Genomic DNA, 19,788 nt, shown 5'->3' with positions numbered 1-19,788 from the left:
GAAACAGAACGTGCATGCATAAGCAGGAGGAATGTAACCTACGTTTAGGCTGTGTAAATTGATGTGTCCAGTTCAATCAACCATTGAAGATGCATTGATTGGTAAACGGCCCAATGGAAAGAAAATCGGAAAGTTAATTGGCTAGCATTGGAAAGGAATGATAACTCGCTATCGTGTTTCCCTTTTGGACCAAGCCAACAAGCTAATAATACACGAGTCCAATATGTTATCGTCAAAATATTTTCAAGAGTAGCAGGGTGTTACTGCACGTTATTAGAGCAAAGCCAAGCAATCTGCAAGCGCTAAAAAGATCGACAAGGGTAGGCGGAGTCTACGAATTACTGCACATACGAGTAAATGCCGTTCTGTCTTACAGGCGCATTGCAACGTGACATCGCCAATTCACCATTATCTTATCACTAACACCACAGTATCAGCAATGAAAGACCGAGCTAAGCGAATCCTAGGTTTCTTTCCCTGAATCCTACCTCTTTTATCAGATGAACCATCTCGTATTCAATATCGGCCGCTTTCCGATCGTGATTAATTGGATTCTGTTGGTCTTTGCGCCATGACATGACGGTAGAGCGCGAGATGCATTGGCGTGAAATCGTCACCTTCCGTCTCTGGGAGACGCGGATATGCTTCATTAGCCTTCAACATCATGTCCTTTTAAGATGGGGCGTCATCATTCCATTTTTCTCAATCCTTGCTTATCTGCTGTTGCCATACAAGGCTCTCGTGCATATTCATTTTGTCTATATCGATTCTGAGACGTGAAGAACAAGAGAAATGGCCCCTTCCAAGGTTGAAGAAGTATCTCATCATACGAGCACGGTCAAACCAGAGGTCCCTGATGGTCTGAAGCTCATACCAGCAGAAAAGCTGGACCTTCGTTCAGATGAAGAGATAGCAGCATGGCTTCAACTGCGACATCCGGTCACGTCAGATAAGAATGTCTGGGCATTCTGGCACTCTGGCTACAGCAAAATGGCCCCATGGGTTCAGCGGAATGTCATCAATTGGGTTCGCCGTCTCGGTCCAGAATGGACAGTACACCTTCTCGACCGGGTGCCCAATTCCGAGACCAACATCTACCATTTTGTCGAGGAATCATTCTTCCCCGATGCGTTTAATAACAATACTATGGATGGACCTCACGTCGGCCCTCATCAAGGAGATCTTATCAGGCTTCCATTGTTGTGGAAATATGGCGGTGTTTGGATGGACGCCGGCTCATTCTTATTTCGACATATAGATGACATCTGCTGGAAAGAGATTGAGGACCCTGCCTCGCCTTATGAGATGGCTGGTTTCGTCATCGAGATACGCCCTGAATGCCTCACTATGCTTAATGGATTTATTGCGGCCAAACGCGGTAACCCATTCATTAAGCGCTGGCATGATATCTATTTAGCACTTTGGGAAGGGAAAACAAACTCTCATGGCTTCCACAAGTCTCCTCTTCTCAAGCATTTACCTCTTCTCTGCCCACCTGTGGACAAGATGAACTGTCCAGATCTTGGAGTAATGATGGAAGGCTTCAGCGATTACCTCTCGCACTTTATGGCCTTTGAGCGTCTAAGGAAGATCATAGATCCATCAGATGGGTTCAACGGTCCAGAATACTATGCTAAGCATATGTTTCTGGCTTCAGCCCTTCAGGAAACATTTTACTTTCAGCAAGTGACGGGCTGGTCTGGCACACGCCAATTTGAGCTTCTTACGAAACAGCGCGTGGGCGAAGGTGTTGTCAAGGATGAAACTTGGCAAGCTGCAGAGGATTTTGTCAAAGATGCACTTGCCAATACATCTACGATGAAACTCTCTCACGGCCCACCCGGAGCTTTGGATTCGTTTTTGGCAGACCTTTGGGATTCTGAAGAGCATCATGATAAGGATAACATAGAAGGTACATTTGCAGCCTATCTGCGATACGGAAGCGTGCATTTCGATCAGACGCGCAAGTTGAAGCCACTTGAGTTTGACATTACGAAGGAAGAGATACTCCACCTCGGAGTTTTAGAGCCAAAGAAGGATTAGAAGGATTGGTTACGGAGTAGATGCTCCATAGTTGTGCTCGAATGAAACGTTTGACCCAAACAATGCATGCCTCTTTATTGCAATAATGTTCTGTTTTATACGGTGCATTGCGTTATCTGACAAGCATTCCATTCCACAGTTATCCGTCTATCACAAACTCCACTTACACTGCAGTAGTTGTAGGCAAACGGATATGCAGGCGCTGTCAAGTGATATAAGATTTTGAGGTCAACACAGGCAAGCTCGATTGACGGCGGTAGTGCTGAGGTGAGAATCTCCCGATCGGGGCTTTGCCACAAGCGCTGGGATTACAGCTGCTGTTAAAGGTTAGTCAATACGCGGGGATTGACAATGAACCCACGGTCCGAACTAGCTGCACTACTGAACACGAGAAGCAGTATCTAGATTATCTCTGCAGCAAATTTAGCCATGGATCATATGAAAGAATTTGGCCTTACGGAAAAGAGGTAGCTGCCGAGGATGACGAGAGCTATTGAATATCCGGTCAGATTCTTCAAACATGAAACGATCCATGATGCTTGCTGCATATCAACCTAGGGATTAGTGGTGTTACATTCCCAGTACGGCATATGCCAGTTAATATCTCGGACGCTGGGAGTTTTTTCCTTTTTTTGGTTAAGGAGCACTTGACAAACTAACCAGCTATGAGTATGGTTTGAACGAGGCTCAGATTTGCAAGGATCTGCTGATGGGATCTTTCGTCCCATGTTGCCTGCATGCACATCACGTAATTTGTGTAACACGAAGCTCCACTGCACTCAGACCGCAGCATCCTTCGCCTCGTCTTAGCTTTGTCGCGCGGGCATATCCAAGGTTCCCCGGATAGCCTACAAGTGATTATGGAGTTTTCGTAAATCGTAAGATATCGATTTAGTCATCGTTACATATCTATTCGGAGCTTCTTTGAAAGGGTTCGGGCCTCGTAACGTTAATGCGTCCCTTTGAGGGGCTATTGACAACTGATTCAGGTTACATTGATATCAGAGGATGGATTTGATAAGATCTTGGCTTAAGATATATCCGTACATCCGTAGAGCCCATTTAAAGAATGTTAAATATCCTGCTAATACAGCGGGATCCAAGAGCCCGTCGCCTGGAACAAGACGGCATTATTTGGACTAATCTGATACCATGGATCAACTCAGGAGTCTCGTCTTTTTTTTACGTGATGTTGCTTTGAAGCACACACTTGGTACTAGCCATACCAAGAATGATACCACAGAGATATTTGATGAACGTAAAGAAGTCATAAAGAGAGTCTTGAATAAGAAAGTTCTCGTGCCAGATATTCTTGCGCTCATGCCTGCTTGGATCAGTGAATTCCAACCAGATATTGATGAAATCAACTTGGAAATTGACGAATGGCTGAAAACGTGAGTCTCAAGTTGCTCTTATTGACAACATTATACTGATTCGTGTTCAAAGCGTCAATGTGGCAGAGGAGAAGAAAGCTAAGCATCGAGCCCGTGGCAACTATACCCTCCTAACGGGTATTTACTACCCTCACTGCAAGAAGGACAAGATGCTGGTGCTTTCACAGTTTCTTTATTGGGTATGCACTGATATATAGTCCCATTTCATGACACTCTCATGACACCTTCATGACACAAAGCTAATATGTGATGCAGATATTCTTTTGGGACGACGGTACAAAGCCCTACAGCTAATAATATTCGATATTTTGACGCTGACTTTGTCCGATAGAGATTGACACTGGGGGTGAGCTCACCCACGACAGAGAAGGCACACTACAGTGTTGTGCTGAGACAAACAAGTGTGTTGACGATTGTCTCGGCCCCAATCCCAATTACACGCCTCCACCAGGTTCCCGAGGTACTGTAGAGATGTTTTATCCTATCCTCAGGGATCTCCGAAAGGGACTTGGACCCAGTTCCACAGAACGCCTCAGAAAGGAGCTGCACGACTACATCAATGGAGCCAGTACCCAGCAGCATGTCCGGGAGGCAGATCATCTTCCAGATCCATGGGATCACTTCAATAATCGTGCAAATGACGTAGGCGCCATTCCTTCTATCACTCAGAATGAATTTGCCATGGAGTTTGAGCTCCCGGAGTGGGTGCGCAGGCACGAGGCCATGGAGGAGATTGTTTTGGAGTGTACCAAATTGACGATTCTTGTCAACGAAGTTCAAAGCTCCCAGAAAGAATTTGTGAGTCACCATCCTTATTTGAGCATTCATTTGTGTTGAACATTTACTTGTATTGAATATTCATTTGTGTTCACGTACAAAGGCGTTTGGTGATTAACCCTCTCTCAGCGCGTTTCACAACTTGAGAACCTTTGCTTCCTTTTCATGAACGCCAACAACCTATCGATTGAAGAAGCCATAGACAAAGTTCTTGGTATTTTGAAAGAGCATTATGAGATTTGTGTGGCTGCGGAGGCCAGGCTTCCTTGGAGCAAAACTGACGAGAAATTTAATGAGGATCTCCGCGAGTATGTGCGCGGATGCCAAAGATTAGCGACGGGCACCGCATGCTGGAGGTAAGTTGGACATTTACATGTAAATTATGTTATTCCAAGATCGCTGACATGCATACATAGCTACAACTGTGAGAGATATTTTAAACTGAGCCAGTTGAATGACAAGCGAGAACTATTGTTGGATTACTCATACCAAAAATAGAAGGATTACTGCAAGACGATAAGATATAGAAGCTTTAGAAACATTCCTACACACCGATCTCAAGAATACGGGTATACAATTGGTAGACTATTAGACAATTTGATCAGGGAGTTGCCAAAAAAAAAAAAAAAAAAGAAATTAGCAACGATTTATTGAGAAGACTGATCTTTCTCGGGTAAATTATGGCATCAAGCCACTCATTGATCTTCTTTTTTGACTTATTTAGATATAATCTGAATACTCGGATTGCCTTGAAGAAGATTTTGACCTGCAACAGCGTTGTTGGCATCGATTGTTAGCATGCCTTTTTCGTTGCCCTCACTGTCCACTAGCTTTGCCTCAGCTCCAGTACTAGCTTGATACAAACGAACTTCAACGTCCTCAAGATAGTTGTATACCGTCCGCCTCTCGCCCTCCTTGCCTAAAACCAGAATAGTGTTCTCGCGGACGTAAAGTGGCAGTGTATCAAAGTCGTGCTTCTCTTTCACCCACCTAGGCCCGGATTTTACTTCCCCAGTGAAAAAATTCGTCCATCGACCTTCAGGCAAGTAGAACTCGACTTCTCCAGTCTCTTCAAAAATCGGAGCCACCAGTAATTTGGATCCAAGCATGAACTGGCGGTCAAGATACCACGAGGTTGGGTCTTCCGGAAACTCTGGAGAATAATGTTAGTCATTGGCACTCATATTGCTCACTCTTCTAACGGAGCAATCATACCTAAGCACATGGCGCGAACACTTAGCGGAAGGCCTCCTGCAATAGATTCTGCGGCTTGCGCATATAAATAAGGCATGAGGCGGGCCTTTAAAGCAGTCCATCTTGCCAATGTCTTCGCGCAGCTCTGTTCTCCCGGGTCATCGTTGTCAATCGTCCAGGGAACACGGTAACTGTTACTACCATGAAGACGGCTATGCGATGTTAATAAGCCAAATGCAACCCATCGTTTGTATATCCACGGCGACGGGTAGCCCTCAAAGCCTCCAATATCCACGCTCCAAAAGGAGAAACCACAGAGACCAAGAGACAGCCCGCCGCGAAGTGACTCAGCCATTGCTTCAGGAGTCGACTCGCAATCACCGCCCCATTGTAGAGGAAACCTTTGGCAGCCTGCTGTCGATGCTCTTGCAAAGACAACGGCCTCAGATTTACCGTGGCGCTTCTGTAGAGCTTCATACACCACCTTGTTGTAGATAAAGGAGTAGTAGTTGTGCATCTTTGACGGGTCCACGCTTGGATCATGCCACTGTATATCCTCATTGACCGGGATTCTTTCGCCGAAATCTGTCTTAATGGCAGAGACACCGGTGTCGAAGAGAGCTTCCATGCAGCCAACAAACCACTTTGTAGCCTCAGGGTTCGTAAAATCCACAATTCCCATTCCCGCTTGCCAAAGATCCGTCTGCCAGACATCACCATTTTTTCTCTTTAATAGATAGCCTTTCTCTGCTGCCATCTTGAACACGGGCGAAGCCTGGCCGAGGTATGGATTCGTCCAGACACATACCTTGTTGACCAGGCCACTAGCCTTGAGGCGGCTAATCATGTTTGCAGGCTCTGGAAACATTTCCGTATCAAAAACAAAATCGCACCAGTGGAATGCTTTGAGCCAGAAGCAATCATAGTGAAATACCTCGACCGGAATATCACGAGCTGCCATGCCCTCCAGAAATGAGCTGACGGTTTTCTCATCGTAACTAGTTGTGAATGATGTAGAAAGCCAGAGACCGAAACTCCAAGCCGGGACTCTTCCCGCTCTACCAGTCAGAGTGGTGTATTTATATAGAACCTCCTTTGGCGAGGGCCCGTATATCAAATACCATTTGAGACGCTGACCTTTGACGCTGGTTTGTACCCGGCATGAGCGTTCGCTTCCAACTTCCAGGTCAACTTTGTCTGGAGTATCGATGAAGACGCCATATCCCCGACTACTAAGCCAGAACGACACGTTCTTGTAGGCCTGTTCAGAACTTGTGCCACCGTCCTGGTACTGGTTAGCGTGACGTGCTGACAAGCATATCAGTGGAGGACGTGGCAGGTGTCAAAGCGTACCGAATTCCATAGAGTGATACTCTGGCCGACTTTGTTAAATGCGCCAAAACGTTCACCAAGTCCGTGTACAGTCTCCCCCACGCTAAGTGTTGTCTGGGTGAACATGTAGTGATCAAAGTTTCTCATATCATCGAGCTGAAGAGGGGTACTAGGCGCTGGACCATAAGCAAAGCCCACGCTGCGGTTTTGTAATGATGTTAAAGCCTTAGATCCATCTGTTGCATGGAAACGGATATCAAACGTATGTTGGTCAGGATGAATCGTAGCGCTCACGGAACCTGACGCAATTGTTGTGCCTTTGTCCGACACAGAAATACTAGCATCGTCCTGAGGCTTTCCTTGAGGGAAAAGATCGAAGTCAGGCCCCTTCTTTGCAGCTCCAGACCAGTGAGTGGCTTCGATAGAAATCACGCCATCAAAAACGGCTTCAATATCCTAAAAAGATCAGCATCTTTATCCATGTACCTAAAATTTGAGGTATACTTACAAGTGTCACAGTAGGCAGGTTTAGAGTATCACCCCGCGAACGAACGTGTTTTGTCGGACATAGTAATGATAGGGCTCGACCATCCGCCCGTTTTGTGATGGTATATACATCCTCTGCATATTCCGTCCTCTTCCCCTCTATGGGCAGCCACATGCCATCCCTGAACTTTGTCATTATGCCTTTTCGCGCAGCTACGCCTCTCTCCTTTAGTGATTGTTAAGATCAATTGACCGGTATAGCTGTTATACCTGCAGAAGCGGCGCGGCCACGGAAATAAAGAAAACGTCTATTCTTAGTTGCTCATAAGAGGGTTTCTATGGCTTGATGTTTCGCAGGTGGCAATGATCAGTCGGATGCTTCTTGCGTTTAGGCTAAAATCTCGGGTGTCGCTGAAGCGCTCTAATAATGATCAAGATCTTTAGCTGCGTAATGTTTCCAAAACGAGGGCCTTCGGAGAAGTCGACGAGCGCTAAGAAGACATTTTGCCGATGTCGAGCGATATACCGAGTTCCACCAATCGTGCCACTCAACAGAATGTTATGGGTTTTGCATATAAAGTACGGAGTTCATTACCACTCCGTGCTTAGCGGGGCCATCTGATAAAGCTGAGACGTTAGCCCGTATGGTGGCGTCGAGAGCTCGGGGTCAATGACCCGAGTGCGAGCATGCATGCTCGGTATACAATGATGCGAAGACCGTAATGGAGGGAAACTGTACCGAGTATCTGGAGCACATTAGATCTCAAACTCTATCACAACTTACATCGTGGAGCTGGAGACTTGCAGTGTTTCTTGCAGCCATCGTCTTGAAGGCGACAGTCTGGAAGGGCTTTGCGATGGTGTTTTCATAACTGTGAAGATTACTATGCAAGATGCGAAGCTCACCTACTGGCGGAGATATTATGGTTAACAAGCAATGTCCGAATTCTTGAGACGTTTAGAATGATGCTATTCATTACACAGCCACATGATTATTTTTCGATAGCTTTATGGGTCAATCTGCGCCCTTTCGTGAGCATCAAGTCGCTATGATCTAGCTGATGTGATTATTTCCCACAAGTTTCGGCCAACTCGAAAGGTCTAGCGTTAGAGTAACGCCGTCGGAGCAAAGCTTTGTAGCTATCCCAAAAAACCCTTTGTACTGGCTTAGCTTGTATTATAATAAAACCAGATATAAGAGACATTTAGTATCAGCATTGATATTATCCAGACCGTAGGCAGCTTAAGATAGATAACGAACAGCACGGCATTAGAGGCAGGCAGTCCTACTTCGCACGGTGTCCCATCTAGCTGGGACATCACCCCACTGCATCTTGACCGACACATTCGGAGTATTACACAGTAGCTTCGGAGTAGTTATTTTGTAAATGCATGCGATCTCGTAACGCTACAGTCTATCCCCGCGTTCCAGGATGCAGAAAGTCCGAAGTTTGTATTTGGTCGTGCCATGTTCTGAGCGAGGATGATTAGTAGAAGACCCCGGTAGAGGGGCAACTGGCCGATGACCATAAGCGAACTGCAACCTGAAATCTGGATGGCCGGCTCACGAGACAAGATCTAATTTGCCATTGTTTCCGATGAGGTCCATCTAAAGCTTCTTGTGGGTGATGAATTACACACAGTACTACGTATTCACGTGGTACAGCTGAGTCGTAAAACATAGCGACAGCCGGAGAGAGGCAGCTCCTCAGGGGAACGAACATTCTAACCGCCCGTAAATCCCTGTGGACTTTGCGGAGTAGAAGCGTCAAGTCATCAGTGTAATGCCGTTGGTGACTAGTTGCCTATCCAACCACGGAACGTAATCATCCGCGTCCAAACTTACATGCACTCCGTACACTAGGAATGCCAACCATGTTAGCAGTGTTCGGGTAAAAGAGGGGCAAACGTGGGGTTGAGAAGCATTTGAAGCCATCTCAAAAGCATCAGTCGATATGCCCATCAATCATCGAAAGCTAAAGGCTTGCCGAGACGCGCATGGATTCGATGGCTTGTAATATCGATATGAGCACTACTGCGAGTATAGGCTAATACTGATTAACCGTGTGGATAATTGCTATAAAGTTCCAAAAATGACAGACACAGGGCGATCTGGTGCGGTCTGGGCTCTTTCTATTCCTAGACTTGCTGTTTGGCGCTCCAATTACCTTTGATCCCGAGAGTGGTACGAGCTAATGATGCCAGCTGACCGGTATTCGCCCAACTTTCATACCTTTCCAATCTGTATAAGACTCGGTACATGTCCACAATTGTGGCCCTCAAGTTAAAGCCTTTGTAATCTGGTCTGGTGCGTTCATGACTTAAACTTAGTGGTTGGATAGTCTTCCATATCACACTACTGCCATGGCAGAAGTACACATTACAAAGGCGGCGGCCACTCACCTTGAGGAGACTCTCGGTGAAGGTGCGATCGTCGATGCCAAGCATGCCTCCGACGAAGAACATTCGCAGACCTTGTTGCAGGCCTTGAAAAGCAACCGCAAGGCTGTATTCTGGTCCATGATGATCTCTATGAGTATCATTATGGAGGGCTACGACACAATCCTCATGGGGAATTTCTTTGGTAAGATACAAATGCCCTTGACTGAAACCAAGACTCTGACATTGAGGTGGGACGCATGAAGGATATCCAGAGTTCGCGAAGAAATATGGAACGGATCATGGAGGGAGTGTGGGATACCAGGTCTCAGCGCCTTGGCAGTCTGGCTTGAATATGGGTTCGACCGTTGGAGCAATTTTCGGTATTGACCCTATTCTCGTGCTTGTGGCTTAATGTTCTTTGTGTCACTAATAGGTACGGGATATCTCAGGCGGTATCCTAAACGGATATCTCGTGTCTCAGCTCGGTTACCGATACGTGATGATTGGAGCGTTGTTCTTTATGAACGCTTTCGTCTTCATCGTGTTTTTCGCCAACTCCGCGGCAGTATTACTAGTTGGTCAAATCCTCTGCGGTCTGAGTTGGGGTGTTTTTGCAGTCGCCAGTCCGTCGTATGCGTCAGAGGTTTGCCCGACAAATCTGAGAGGTTACCTCACGACCTATGTCAACCTGTGCTGGGCAATCGGCCAGTTCATCGCAGCAGGTGTGCTTGAGGGACTCATCCACCGCCAGGATCAATGGGCATACCGTATTCCATTTGCCATCCAATGGATATGGCCTGTCCCTCTCATGATAGTTTGCTTCTTTGCACCCGAAAGTCCTTGGTTCCTCGTGCGCAAAGACCGGGTAGATGATGCGAAGAAGAGTCTACGACGTCTAGGAGGAGAGAAGACTGAGGACCAAATCAATGGCCAGCTTGCTATGATGATACACACCGTCAACATCGAGGAAACTCAAGCGAAAGAAAGCAAATCTTACATCGAGTGCTTCAAAGGCACTGACCTTCGTCGCACAGAAATTTGCTGCGTTGCCTTTTTCGGGCAGATTCTTTCCGGAAGTTCATTTGCGTACTCCCCTAGTTATTTCTTTACGACAGGTAAGATCGCTCAAGTCAAAACGAAAGCATTCCAGCGATCATTGTGCTAACATATCTCATACAGCTGGCATGAGCCCAGATCACGCATATCAGCTCAATTTGGGTGGAACGGCAATTGCTTTCCTGGGAACAGTATTTTCCTGGCTCTTGATTACCCATTTCGGCCGCAGAACTTTGTACGTAACGGGCCAAGGTATCCTATGTACTACGCTCCTCGTTATCGGAATCATAAACGCTGCGACCTCCGCCAAGAACGCCATTTGGGCAGAGGCGGCATTATGCATCTTTTGGCTTCTGGTATATGCCTTAACTGTCGGTCCTCTTGCGTACGCAATTGTATCCGAGACATCGTCCATCAGGCTGCGCCCACTTACGGTGTCATTGGCCAGGACAGCCTATCAGGTAATATTCAACATTAGACTTCTTTCTACACATACATTACTGACACTGTTTTAGATCATAAATATTGTTTCACAGGTCCTTGAGCCATATTTTATGAACCCTACTGCTTGGAACGCATCTGGAAAGACAGGATTCTTCTGGTAAGCCAAATGAAAACAACAGAAGTGAATCAGCTAACATTTGTCATCAGGGGCGGCACAGCTCTATTGACGTTCATCTGGGCTTACTTTCGCCTACCAGAGACCAAAGGCAGGACGTACGAAGAACTCGATATTTTGTTTGCAAAGAAGGTGTCTGCTCGGAAATTTGCATCGGAAAAGGTCGATGCATATGAAACACATATTGAGTCAGAAGCGGTGGAAAAGAACTGAAAGATTGCTTTCTTTTCTTTTCGTTTCATTTTACTACAGATAGGATAATCTAAATTGTTGTATTCACTGTATTAACTGGCTGTATATTGCCGAACGCTTTTACAATGGCAGTGAAATAATTATAATACATTGGCAATAAGTATCGTCAAATATAGCCTATGACCCATCTACATGAATCTGAGCCAATTTATGTCTCTTTCTTTGTAGCCTGCAGGCGTAAAAGGAGATTGACGTCAATACCAAATATTAGCATCTTTTTGTGGCCTTCCAAATCATTTATTGACCTGCATCCGGATTGGCTACCCAGGCTCCAGTTACCACCTTTCCATTATCAAGACCTGACATTCTATAATCATGCTAAATTGCCAAGTGATTTCACAGCGAAACCACAAGATGAATAAGTGCATATATTCAGTAATATAAGTGCCTAATCAGCTCATCAACTAGTTCTTTCGTAGTGAACGCTTCTTCAGCCAGCACCCGAATTCTACTATATAATTATAATAACAGTTACTAGAGAAATATAAACTTAGTAGCAGTTATTAGAGAAATGTAGATATAGTAGTAAGTACTAGAGAAAATATCGCTATAGTAGCTGATACATTGTTACGCCATTTAGGTTATTCAATTTGCCCAGGTTATGTTGGAGAGCCACCTGGAGGAACCGGCTGGCAAATGCAATGTTGGAGAGCATCACTCACTAATTATGAGATGTAAAAGTTTCGGAATAAGAAGAGGTTTAGGTATTGGATAAGATACGTTATAAATACAACATCATATGTGTTAACTTTTGACAAGCAGCCCATGGTTGATGGGTTTCCCAGCGAAAGCTGGACCAATTTCTACCACGCCGAACCAAATCGACGACAATGACTTAATGCAAGACTGGATACACCTTTTTGAACGCCTCTGTTTTTGCCACATTTGACCACCACTGCCTCGTTTTTGGACCGATCTTGAAATCTGGCACAGTCTTTTGGATCAACCTCTCCAAAGGACCAAAGTCTTGAATTGCTGTCACTGGCGTATCCGCTCCCATCATGGCATGTGCAAGCCACGGAACCGTGTTGTAGTCGGCTTCACTCACTCGAGAGCCAGCTGCAAAGGGCAATGCGATCAGACTTTCCAGCTTATCGAGGCCTGCAGCCATGGTGCGGTACATCTCATCTGTCATATGATAGAGACCCTCATGTTCGGGGCCAACCTTGGCGCGATACAATGATGTAATGCCAAGATTCTCCGCAGTTTTCGAAACATAAAACGGATGTTCAGGCTGTGCGGCAAGTTCCTTCTCTAGACGCGCCTGGCGCCCCTCGAGGAATCCGTTCCAGCCGCTTTTTTTCTTGACTTCCATCTCAGCAGGATCCCGTGCCTGAAACAGGATGAGATTGGTAGTCATTGAAGGAGAATGCATAAGTTCGAGAATTTCTTTGGAACGTTTTTCATCCTCAGGTACAAGGGTCTTGGTCCCGCGAGAGTCGATCCATCTCAAAATATCGGCGCTCTCAATGATAGGCTTGCTGAGCGATGGGGCAGTAAGAGAAGGTACTGTGCCATTGGGATTGATGGCGATATATTCCGGTGCGAAATTGTCGCCAGTTGCTACAGAGTAACTCGTTAGAACCGTTCGTAGCTGCGAAAACATGGGGGCTTGAAGACTTACATAGGGTAATCTCTTTGACATCGTAATCCACGTTTGCTTTGAGGCCCTTCTCTTCAAGCGCAAGAAGCATAACCCCAACCCATTGGCTTTGCACCGACGAATAAATAGTAAACTGAACAATTGAATGTTAATAAGAAATTGGTTTTCATTGTATGCATTATAGCTACCTTTTCGGCCATTGTGTGCGATCGAGATGAAGATATCGACTAAAGTGGAAATAGAGTTCGGAAGTACTTTTGGATGTAGCGATAGCTTGTGATTCTGCTTTATTGTTGTTTCTGAAGTTTCTTTTCGAGAAAAAGCATCTCTCCATGTGTTTATATATCCCTACCCTTCTCAATATCTCCATCTCAATGGAATCAACAAATGAACGCCAAGAAACCATATGGAATCGAATCCTGATCACCGCCCACTGCTGTAACTCTCCCAGCAGACTCGGGCACAGCTATGAAACCTAATTACGTAGGTTACCGCGGACGAAAAAAAGTTTGTCAGCCATTTGGGAGTAATTTTCGCGCCGCATGAGATGAGTTAATGGCCAAGCTAGTTACGAAAGATACACTGGGGCAGATTGAACTTGTGTTGCACTCTTAGAATGCAGAGCTGGCATGTGCATTTTCTTCAGCCGCCCGAGTTCGTCCGGAAGCGAAGTCTTACTGCATTGTTACCAATCGAAATACGGACAACTCGACATTCATAGGTGTGTTTATGTCTTTAAAGTATGAAATCATCCGGCAGTCGAGAAACAGGATTGGCAAGCATTGACTCTTTGGCTGCAATGCTGCCGCTGCCATCACACAACTCCGTGTTGAAGTCATCGCTCTTAGAGCAACCACGGACAAGCATCTCGCTGTTTTTTGCCCAAATACCATAATGACTAAGAACACAACCACAACAGCATAGCAACGACGGATTCAGTCACTTGCATTATCCACAAGTGGGTTAGGCGGTCATGGTGGACATGGTTCGCCTGCAATAATTGTTGCTTTGGAACTGCGATAAGTGCGGAAGCTTCTTTGTGGAGCCCTCAAGGGTTTCCAGATGGAATCTTTCTCTCAGCACGAAGTGGCAATCTTCCTGTTGGCTTTCCGAGCATCTAACGGCGGCCCCCACCATCCACGCCAATATGAGCTTGTCTGTCGCCATGGCTTCTGCTAATGTGGTGTTACCCCAAACGCCACAATCCACAGCTCGAGGAATATACAGCCTAGCCGAAGAGCTGCTCTTGATTGATTTTCCCCCGTAGGGCTATGAGGTGTTTTACTACTAGTGCTAGCTCTACCCTCGCGAAAACATAACGCCCATCACCTCAGCATCAAACTAGAGTTGATCGTCGTTAAGCATTGCTTTGGAGACATATCGTATTAACGGTAAATGGTAGTAGTATAGGCGAGTAGTGTTATTTACTGCTCCAGATACTATCCTGAAGCGATAGAGCGACTTGTCGGAAGGAACTCTATGTAAGCCACTGTAAGTGAGTATAGACCGTCTCAGATTGGCAAATGGCCTGGAGCTGGTCCCGCGTATTTCCATGATAAAGGACGCTGTAGTGTATGAGCGTTGATGAAGCGATTACGCGTGATTGTTCTCTGTGACCACGTAAAATATTGACAGCCTTGATTCTGTGTAAGGACAGGAATATATTGAGATATGTATTTCATCGACGAGAATGCGAGGATATGCTTGCCAAGAATTGCGTGCAACAGAAGCTGAGATGCATAATGCCAGCGCGAACTGTACCAAGAGTGTTGTAAAAGCTACGCACTCCTAGATGAGAACATGCAACTAATTAGCCCTGTAGACCTACACGAATTCCTTATGTTCGATTTTTGTGTTAATATGTTATACACAAAATATTCTCCTGCTATGACATTTCATGGTATTTCTAACTGTTACATTCCTGTACAGCGAAGACTCATAAATGACAACACGTATCCACAGAAACGTCTGGTACGTCTGGTATTGAGACTCTAACATCCGTCTTCAAATGATCATTATAGCACCTATTTTCTTCCCCAATCTCACTCAGTTAGCAATTAGAGTAGAAATTGTGAAAGAAAAGATGTGAGATGTTGAGAGTTTTGCTTGCCATCTTCGTCAGCAAAATCACTCGCCCCAAATAACACGAGTCCCACCTCGCTTACAGTACGATTAGACATGTAAAACATGTAAGCCCCTGTATGCAAGATGACGCGACATGACTCTTGACGGGGTTTCTCCGCGGCCTAAAACCCCTGCAGGGGCAAAGGCGGATGTTAGCCCAACAAACTCGGTCACTTTGAAGTCTACTATATTTCGAGTAAGCACTGGTGTGTGTTGGAGAATAAGTAATAAACCATCTTGGCAAAAGTCTTTTGGTAGCCTATGGTGGATTCTCAAGCAGTTGACAAGTCGAATATCTTTGTTAAAAGCCGCAAATATGGCGATTCAGGAGTTGCCATTCATAATGTGAGATACTACAATTGAGAACTATTTACTCGGATATATAATGTATCACACTCCTTTTCTCTTTTCTAGCACAATGCCTTAGATGCAATGCCTTAGATGCAATACTTTACGCACATCCTTTGCCAAGATGTTTGGCAAGGAACGGGAGTATATATCCTACCATCTGATCTAGGTTGCTGATCAATGTAAAGTGTCCAGCATCGAGCAGATGGATCTCAGCCTTAGGCAGGTCGCGCTTGAAGGCGTTTGCTCCAGGCGGAACAAAACTAAAAGCACCTCTTAGTCAGTTTGCGCCGAAAAAGGAGTGACAAATTTGGATGTCTTCTCTTACATGGTATCTTTATCGCCCCAAACGGCGAGTAGTGGCACCTGAGACTTCCGAAAGTATTCTTGAAACTCTGGATACTGCTTGACGTTGTTTCGGTAGTCATAGAACAGATCGAGTTGATAGTCATCGTTGCCTGGCCTATTTGCCATGAGAGTCCAGTCGAGCCACCAGGATTCAGGCTCCAGAGCGGCAACGTCCTTAGTTCCGCCGGTGTATTGTCCCTCCGTAGTGTTAAACGAGAGAACTCCTTCCAAAGCCTCACGGTCACTGGATTGTCGATGCTGTGTTAGTTATCATTGTCCCTCGCCTATACATAACTGGTGAATACGTGAGAGTTTCTTACGCCTTGCTTCCCGATGCCCAGTATTTTTTCACGGGATCCCAAAATGGGCCTAGGCCCTCATTGTACGCATTGCCGTTTTGCGAAATAATAGCCGTCACGCTCTGAGGGTTTCGTACAGCAAGCTTCAAGCCAACAGGGGCACCGTAGTCAAATATATAAAGAGCGTACTTCGAAATGTGGAGAGCTTCCAGGAATTTCTCGGTGACAGTAGCAAGGTTATCGAATGTATGAGGGAATTTGGAAGGAACAGTTGTGAATCCAAATCCCGGATAGTCCAAGGCAATTACATGATAGCTCACCGCGAGGATCGGGATCAGGTGGCGAAACATGAATGAAGACGTAGGAAACCCATGAAGCAGTAGGATTGTGGGAGCATCGGCTGGACCAGCTTCTCGGTAAAAGACATTATAGTCCCCAACCGCAAGATGGTTGACGGCCGGTATAATAGCCGAGGTGATGTTTGACATTTTCAAGTTGAAGCTGAAGACAATTTAGATGATTACCGAAGAGATGTTGAAGAAAGCTATGGAGAATAACATGATTGGGTTGCCAATGAGACATATATTTATACTTTTCAAGTTTAACTTTTAGGCTTGCAATGAGGTAAATGTTGTCTCCAAAGTTGTCAACTAACCGCCTGGTCCCAACAACGCATCATAGCGGCGGCAGAGAGACATCCGCCCAGTCAGTATTCCACATTACGGTGCTGACACGCATACCATTAGACCTGTTAGTTAGCAGCCTTGCCCCTTTCAGTCTCTCAAGAACAATCCAATTACGGTGGTTGTCTATTGAATTTGTCTATTGAAATGACGACATGTCCTCAATCTCCGTTGATGAACATGCTGAGTAAGTTTTACAGAGCGCTGGCTTAAGGCATGGTCCGATTTCGTGGGTTTGTACCTGCAGCAAGCTCAAAGGGCGTTTGCCGCGCTACTCCAAAATAGCTTCTGCTAGGGCTAGTTGTGCGCTCGTTTTCTCGGTATTTTCTCCAGAGTTATACCATAGTATTAAAGCAGATTGAGTGCCACGTTTCCATTTTGGGAATCATGTTGGAATCAAATGGTGTTGATGGTGCAGCAAGTGATTTTGATTGGCGGCAGAGTTGTGCCAGTGGCAAAAGCGTGGCCGAGTTTGGACACAGTTAAGTTGCCATACGTTACGTGGGCAACAGTTTGCGAGTATCGACCCATTGATGCTTAAAAATGAAGGATCTCTTTTATCAGCCGCCTTCCAATGCCGTATTTCAGGTTCACGATAATCAATATTGAATCGCATTATCAATCAGTGCTTTTTAATACAGATTTAATAAAACGGAGCCATTGGGAACGCCGACAATGCCGCTGTGCCGCAGTGATTGCCGCACTTCACACACTACGAGCCGACTAGTCTCTCAGCTGTATCACAACATCGCTTGGTTTTTCTCACTGCAGGTATGAAATATATAAAGAGCTAAGTCCAGAATTACACTCGAATAGAGACAAATAAGAAAGCCACTCCCATTTATAGTGAGTGCGCACTCTGTCACGTTGTTGCAAGTTGTTGTAGTACGATCATGGCGATGATAAAATTGCTTGGCAAGGGTCAGGGGCATGCCGTGTACAGCCACTTTTGCTTCACAATACAAACAACGCTGTCCAATTATTAGATTTGCTCGGCCATAGAGGAGAATGCCGTATTTACACTTAGTTCGTCACCGCTCACACAGTTTCGAGTGGACGTTCCCTGTCCGCTTCCTGTTTTCCCGAGAGCTCTCGTTCAAAGCTCATGCACGAAGATAGAAATCCCATGTAAAATCTATCGCTACCAGCGGCGGAATGGAATAGTATCCGTTCTCCTGCCTACAACAAACTTCCACCAAAGCCGGGCGTAATTTAGAACCTTTCAAAAAGGGGATCATGCGTGAATTTAAGTATCTCACCCAGAGGCCCGGCCATGAGACCAAAGTATTTCGTCATACGCAACGAAAAGCAGCTTGCTGTAACGAAAATTTTGTGAAACGAAAAAAGACAACGCGTTCTAAATGATATTCTTTGGAATCTTTCATGCTTGTTGCTGTTGCTTTTGATGTGTATCGCGATGGTTCGCGCCCAAGTTTCTGGCGAGTCATTCCTCGCCACTGTGCGTGATTGCAGCAACAGTAAGAATCAGGTTACATGCTATCGAATACATTGATGATCTGATAGGAGTGAATCTATCAGAGTGGGCTTCTTTTGCTATATAAACAGCCTAATGGAAGACGATGAATGTTCTTCTGGTCTAGCAGGCACAGTCTATGAGCCTATCAAATCTCGTGAAGATGCCTCGATAATGACGGGCTGGATTTTACTTTCTTCTATGACAAGTGTTTTGACATTTCCCATTGGCTCCTAAAAGATGAACACGGGTCATTGCTAGGGTGCAGAAGAAAATTTTATCAATAGCTAGGAGATCTCCCTGGCGTCAACTACGAGTAGTGGCAAACCACCTCTCCCCCTCTTCTCGCCGATGAGAACGGAAAGGAGATTGAATATGTGACAATAACAATCATACAGCATCATGTACGGTAAATATACCTGCTGTTTAGTCTTTGTGACACTTTATTGATGTCCTTGATCGCCATGTATCGCCAACACGCGCGTTCGGATACAATGGATATTCAAATGGCTTGGAGCAGTGACTGCGCTAATTTATCCAGTACATACAATATGATACCACGAACATGTACTCGTAGCCCCTAAAGCTCTAGAATAGCAAACCCACAAGCTCGACACACCCCTCTCCCTTTGGGGAGTGACGTGTAGCATTCATGAAGACGCCACACAGCTCACAACACGGCAGTTGACGCGTAATTTACGTGGAATGTTGTGAAAAAATGCGAACATTCCCGGCCTCTCTATCTTAGTACTTAAGCCATTAGCAAAAGGAGTTCCTCGAGAAGCATCGGTAGAAGTGGCTCCCCGAAGAGCATCGGTAGAAGTGGCTCCCCGAAGAGCATCGGTAGAAGTGGGTTCCTCGAGGAGCACCGGTAGCAGTCTAGAGAGATGTATAGCATCGTGCCCCTGTGAAGATGCATTATGCTACACAAGCTTATACACACTTTTTATGAAATTTTGTCGCGTCTAGACTTTTACTATCGTTCAAAATACGGTCTAGCTCGGTTCAGGAAGCCGAAATTGATGTACGAAGTTGTGATAGTGCTTGTAAGACATCATTTTCCCATTTTCAATCGTGCTACATTTGATTGAAGCCAAGTCTGAGATGGAATTTCATAACTCGTCGTGCGCCAGGGTATGAGTTACGTTGTATCTTGTATTTACCACAGATTGAGTGAGAGCTAATGTGATGCTCGTAGAGTTTGATATGCAGCACGCCCCCACAAAGTCTTTGAAGCCATTGACGATGACGTTTGTTTGTTTGTTTGTTTGTTTTATTATTAACGACCATAAGTATCTAGTCAACTAGATACACAAATCCTCATCTAGGCAATAGGTCGGTAGGAGCCAGTTTCCGTCTTAATCACCTCCACGT

General features: G+C 45.5%; 6 protein-coding genes across 6 annotated transcripts; 3 read left to right on the top strand and 3 right to left on the bottom strand.

The window, feature by feature from the left end:
- Nucleotides 1-792: 792 nt before the first annotated feature.
- Nucleotides 793-2,043, top strand: M431DRAFT_9015 (hypothetical protein; the record flags this gene model as incomplete). The annotated part of the gene is made up of 1 exon (XM_024924115.1): nucleotides 793-2,043. The coding sequence occupies one exon, from the start codon at nucleotides 793-795 to the stop codon at nucleotides 2,041-2,043; it is 1,251 nt and encodes a 416-aa protein (XP_024770661.1).
- A 1,152-nt stretch (nucleotides 2,044-3,195) lies between these two features.
- Nucleotides 3,196-4,712, top strand: M431DRAFT_523651 (hypothetical protein; the record flags this gene model as incomplete). The annotated part of the gene is made up of 6 exons (XM_024920552.1): nucleotides 3,196-3,437; nucleotides 3,490-3,616; nucleotides 3,693-3,711; nucleotides 3,769-4,235; nucleotides 4,344-4,570; nucleotides 4,631-4,712. The coding sequence occupies 6 exons, from the start codon at nucleotides 3,196-3,198 to the stop codon at nucleotides 4,710-4,712; spliced, it is 1,164 nt and encodes a 387-aa protein (XP_024770660.1).
- Nucleotides 4,713-4,856: 144 nt separating this feature from the next.
- On the bottom strand, nucleotides 4,857-7,492 carry M431DRAFT_123967 (glycoside hydrolase family 31 protein). Its single transcript, XM_024912211.1, has 4 exons — nucleotides 7,249-7,492; nucleotides 6,762-7,196; nucleotides 5,430-6,693; nucleotides 4,857-5,367 (listed from the first exon to the last, which is right to left on the bottom strand). The coding sequence occupies exons 1-4, from the start codon at nucleotides 7,420-7,422 to the stop codon at nucleotides 4,931-4,933; spliced, it is 2,310 nt and encodes a 769-aa protein (XP_024770659.1). The 5' UTR covers nucleotides 7,423-7,492; the 3' UTR covers nucleotides 4,857-4,930.
- A 1,887-nt stretch (nucleotides 7,493-9,379) lies between these two features.
- On the top strand, nucleotides 9,380-11,636 carry M431DRAFT_151293 (hypothetical protein). The gene is made up of 6 exons (XM_024912836.1): nucleotides 9,380-9,810; nucleotides 9,872-9,988; nucleotides 10,058-10,723; nucleotides 10,788-11,125; nucleotides 11,180-11,265; nucleotides 11,316-11,636. The coding sequence occupies exons 1-6, from the start codon at nucleotides 9,591-9,593 to the stop codon at nucleotides 11,494-11,496; spliced, it is 1,608 nt and encodes a 535-aa protein (XP_024770658.1). The 5' UTR covers nucleotides 9,380-9,590; the 3' UTR covers nucleotides 11,497-11,636.
- Nucleotides 11,637-12,370: 734 nt separating this feature from the next.
- M431DRAFT_533951 (hypothetical protein) lies at nucleotides 12,371-13,338 on the bottom strand (the record flags this gene model as incomplete). Its single annotated transcript, XM_024920904.1, has 3 exons — nucleotides 12,371-13,098; nucleotides 13,160-13,271; nucleotides 13,327-13,338. The coding sequence occupies 3 exons, from the start codon at nucleotides 13,336-13,338 to the stop codon at nucleotides 12,371-12,373; spliced, it is 852 nt and encodes a 283-aa protein (XP_024770657.1).
- A 2,314-nt stretch (nucleotides 13,339-15,652) lies between these two features.
- Nucleotides 15,653-16,745, bottom strand: M431DRAFT_541016 (hypothetical protein; the record flags this gene model as incomplete). The annotated part of the gene is made up of 3 exons (XM_024921087.1): nucleotides 15,653-15,873; nucleotides 15,939-16,202; nucleotides 16,279-16,745. The coding sequence occupies 3 exons, from the start codon at nucleotides 16,743-16,745 to the stop codon at nucleotides 15,714-15,716; spliced, it is 891 nt and encodes a 296-aa protein (XP_024770656.1). The 3' UTR covers nucleotides 15,653-15,713.
- Nucleotides 16,746-19,788: the final 3,043 nt, after the last annotated feature.

Source organism: Trichoderma harzianum (genome assembly GCF_003025095.1).
Source record: "Trichoderma harzianum CBS 226.95 unplaced genomic scaffold M431scaffold_13, whole genome shotgun sequence".
NCBI classification, from domain to species: Eukaryota; Fungi; Ascomycota; class Sordariomycetes; order Hypocreales; family Hypocreaceae; genus Trichoderma; species Trichoderma harzianum.
This window is presented reverse-complemented; position numbering and strand designations above follow the sequence as displayed.

Coding starts and splice junctions, on each gene's coding strand:
- M431DRAFT_151293 (XM_024912836.1), top strand. CDS start 9,591: ATGGCAGAAGTACACATTACAAAGGCGGCGGCCACTCACCTTGAGGAG. Junction 9,811..9,871: donor CCTCATGGGGAATTTCTTTG/GTAAGATACAAA, acceptor GGACGCATGAAG/GATATCCAGAGTTCGCGAAG. Junction 11,126..11,179: donor TGGCCAGGACAGCCTATCAG/GTAATATTCAAC, acceptor ACACTGTTTTAG/ATCATAAATATTGTTTCACA.
- M431DRAFT_123967 (XM_024912211.1), bottom strand. CDS start 7,422: ATGACAAAGTTCAGGGATGGCATGTGGCTGCCCATAGAGGGGAAGAGG. Junction 6,694..6,761: donor GTATCACTCTATGGAATTCG/GTACGCTTTGAC, acceptor AACCAGTACCAG/GACGGTGGCACAAGTTCTGA. Junction 5,368..5,429: donor TGTTCGCGCCATGTGCTTAG/GTATGATTGCTC, acceptor ATTATTCTCCAG/AGTTTCCGGAAGACCCAACC.